Genomic DNA, 3,145 nt, shown 5'->3' on the forward strand with positions numbered 1-3,145 from the left:
AGCTCCTTCCTTCAGCAGTAATTCTACAACATCACAGTTTCCTTCTCTTGCTGCTTCAATAAGAGCATCTCTTTTCTATAATAACAAGATAAGACTAGATTGGTTTCTAATGTTGCCATTTTCCTCCAAAAAATTAAACTTGAACTTTGATTGACATTAGTGAAACAGAATGTAAATTACAAAGTTGGGTACTTGCATAATGCACAATTACAACAATACTGCATTGATTCTAATTAGAAATGAGCTGTGTGTACACAAAGGGCTTGAGTGATTGTGTTTATAAAGGAAAAAGGTACTTGAAGGTGCTTTATAATTATTGTATAATATAAGCAGTAGTGCTTGACTTGTACTTATACATCGTACATGTACATGTAGTACTACTCTAATACTTCTAAGGACACTAATGCATAAAATTCAATATGTTACATTTTATAAATATTCTAACAATGCAATTAAAATAACTTACTATATTTGAACCTAGAAGATCATCTCCATTCTTCAGCAGTAATTCTACAACATCACAGTTTCCTCCTCTTGCTGCTGCAATAAGAGCAGTATCTCCTCTCTATAATAACAAGATAATCATAGATTAGTTTCTAATGTTGCAATTGTTCCCCTAAAAAAGATAAATATGTGTAGTATGTGGTTCTTGCACATTATACTTTAGATAAAACAACTAAGGGTAGCCTTGTGTATACCTGGCCAGACACTGTTTCAGTGTCACAGAGAATAGGGATCTGACTATGTGAGAATAATTACAGTAGTTAAAGGATAGAACATCATGCAAGACGTAACATTAATTTTTAGAATCATACATGAATGAACAAGACTTTGTAGCTAAATGTACATATACATGAGTGTATACAGTACATCATGTAAATGTAATGTACAGTAAGCAGTATGGAAGTGGTTCACAAAAGCTTTGTGAAACAGTTAATTAGCTTTTCATTTCTAAAATCTTGGTATACACATGTAGTATGTGTGAACTAAATTTATTTCTGTCAATATGCAACTGATACGGCTCACAGTGAGAGTACTATACACAATATAAAAGGGTCGAGAAGCTTCTACCTTGTACCCATTCTCATGCATGAACATCTAGATACATGTACATTGTACCTGTACATTTCAAATTCTTTTGCTATGCTTCAAACATTTACATGTACACTAGATGTGTTGAGGAAAGTACACTAAAGAGTTACTGTCATATGTATGTGTACATGTATTTTACATTATTAGTTATTATTGTTAGTTTAGTATTATCTAATTATGTCCTGTATAGTCTTGTCCCTTCAAGAACTCTATATAGTTTCTACTAGAACTCTCTTCTTTAGAACTTTCTACTGTGTATGTACTCTATCCTAGAATATTCTCTATTGTATTTAATAAAGTAATTTTTGTAACATTCGGTTGTCTGTAGTTCAGTTGTCAGTTGTTTTGATCATTTATTCAAGCAATTTATCATTAAACTTATCAAGATTTCTATCAGGTTATGAGCCCAGTCGTTCTCTAAAATGGTGGAGTCAAAGTTTGTCACGATAGTTCCTCTGAATGGTTCTAATTATCCAACATGGAAGCTATAGTGTCAAATGACATTAATGAAAGAGAATTTGTGGGGAATAGTCAATGGAACGGAGAGAGCCCCTTATGGAGATGGTGCTGCTAAGTTCCAGACGCGAAAGGATCGAGCCTTGGCTACAATAATTCTCTCGATTGATCCATCGCTATTATATTTGGTTGGTGAACCTGATGATCCTGTGGAAGTTTGGAGATTGCTCTCAAATCATTTTCAGAAGAAAACTTGGGCTAATCGTTTAGCATTGAGATGCAAGCTGCATTCACTCAGACTGGAGAAAGGACAATCTGTTCAGGAGCATATTAAGTCCATGACAGAAGTGTTTAGTGAGCTGAGTGTGATTGGAGATAATATTAGTGATGAAGACCATGTACACGTAGTTTATCTTTTAGCTAGTCTCCCGGAGTCTTTTGACATGCTAGTCACTGCTTTTGAAGCAAACAGTGATGTACCAAACTTAGAAACAGTGATCAAGAAACTCTGACATGAAGAGAAGAAACAGACCGAACGGAAGGCTGTGAATGAAACTGAGGAAGGCCTGACAGCAAAGCATAAAGCTAGGAGAGGTCCTAAATATCATTACTGCAAAAGGTTTGGACATATCCAACGTTTCTGTAAGGAAAGGGAGAAGGCTCTAACTCAAAGTGAAACCAGAAGTAGTACTGGTGTCAACAAATCTCACAGTACTCGTGCAACATTTCATAAAGCTAATAGTGCTACAACCAAGAAGCCTGCTGGTGATACTGACAGTGAAGAAGCAGGATTGGTAGTGGAACATGCCTTACCGGCGCAGCAAACTCTCAAGTCTCAGAATAAGTGGATTGTTGACTCTGGAGCAACAAGTCATACATGTATGTGTAATGACAAAGCATGTTTCACTCACATATATCCACTGGAGACCCCCTGGAAGTCAAGCTTGGTGATGGACAATCTTTAAGAGCTGTTGCTCAAGGCTCTGTGAAATTGACAATGAAAAATGGACATGAGAAGTACCGTAAGTGCAAATTGTATGGTGTCCTGTATGTTCCTGATTTGTCATGTAATCTTTTGAGTGTTTCTAAACGTACAGAAAGATTCAAGAGACTCAGGAATCTAAATGGAATGACTGAATTGGACACATCCACTCTTTAGTGAGAAGGAGTGTTGAGGAAAGTACACTAAAGAGTTACTGTCATATGTATGTGTACATGTATTTTACATTATTAGTTATTATTGTTAGTTTAGTATTATCTAAGTATGTCCTGTATTGTCTTGTCCCTTCTAGAACTCTCTATAGTTTCTACTAGAACTCTCTTCTTTAGAACTTTCTACTGTGTATGTACATGTACTCTATTCTAGAATATTCTCTATTGTATTTAATAAAGTGATTTTTGTAACATTCGGTTGTCTGTTGTTTGTCTGTTGTTCGGTTGTCTGTTGTTCAGTTGTCAGTTGTTTTGATCATTTATTCAAGCAGTTTATCATTAAACTTATCAAGATTTCTATCAAGATGTACATGTACATGTACATCACCTACACTGCTGTGTACATAAATAAGTATAGATAGTGGTTTGTCATTAATATTCCTAG

At 35.2% G+C, this 3,145-nt stretch overlaps 1 protein-coding gene across 1 annotated transcript; it reads left to right on the forward strand.

The window, feature by feature from the left end:
- The first annotated feature begins 1,589 nt into the window (after window positions 1-1,589).
- LOC105315642 (uncharacterized) lies at window positions 1,590-2,060 on the forward strand. The gene has a single exon (XM_011410356.1). It carries the CDS (start codon window positions 1,590-1,592, stop codon window positions 2,058-2,060), a length of 471 nt encoding a protein of 156 aa, XP_011408658.1.
- The last annotated feature ends 1,085 nt before the right edge of the window (window positions 2,061-3,145 follow it).

Source organism: Amphimedon queenslandica, unplaced genomic scaffold (assembly GCF_000090795.2).
Source record: "Amphimedon queenslandica unplaced genomic scaffold, v1.1 AMPQUscaffold_9081_Cont18977, whole genome shotgun sequence".
In the NCBI taxonomy this organism is placed as follows: Eukaryota; Metazoa; Porifera; class Demospongiae; order Haplosclerida; family Niphatidae; genus Amphimedon; species Amphimedon queenslandica.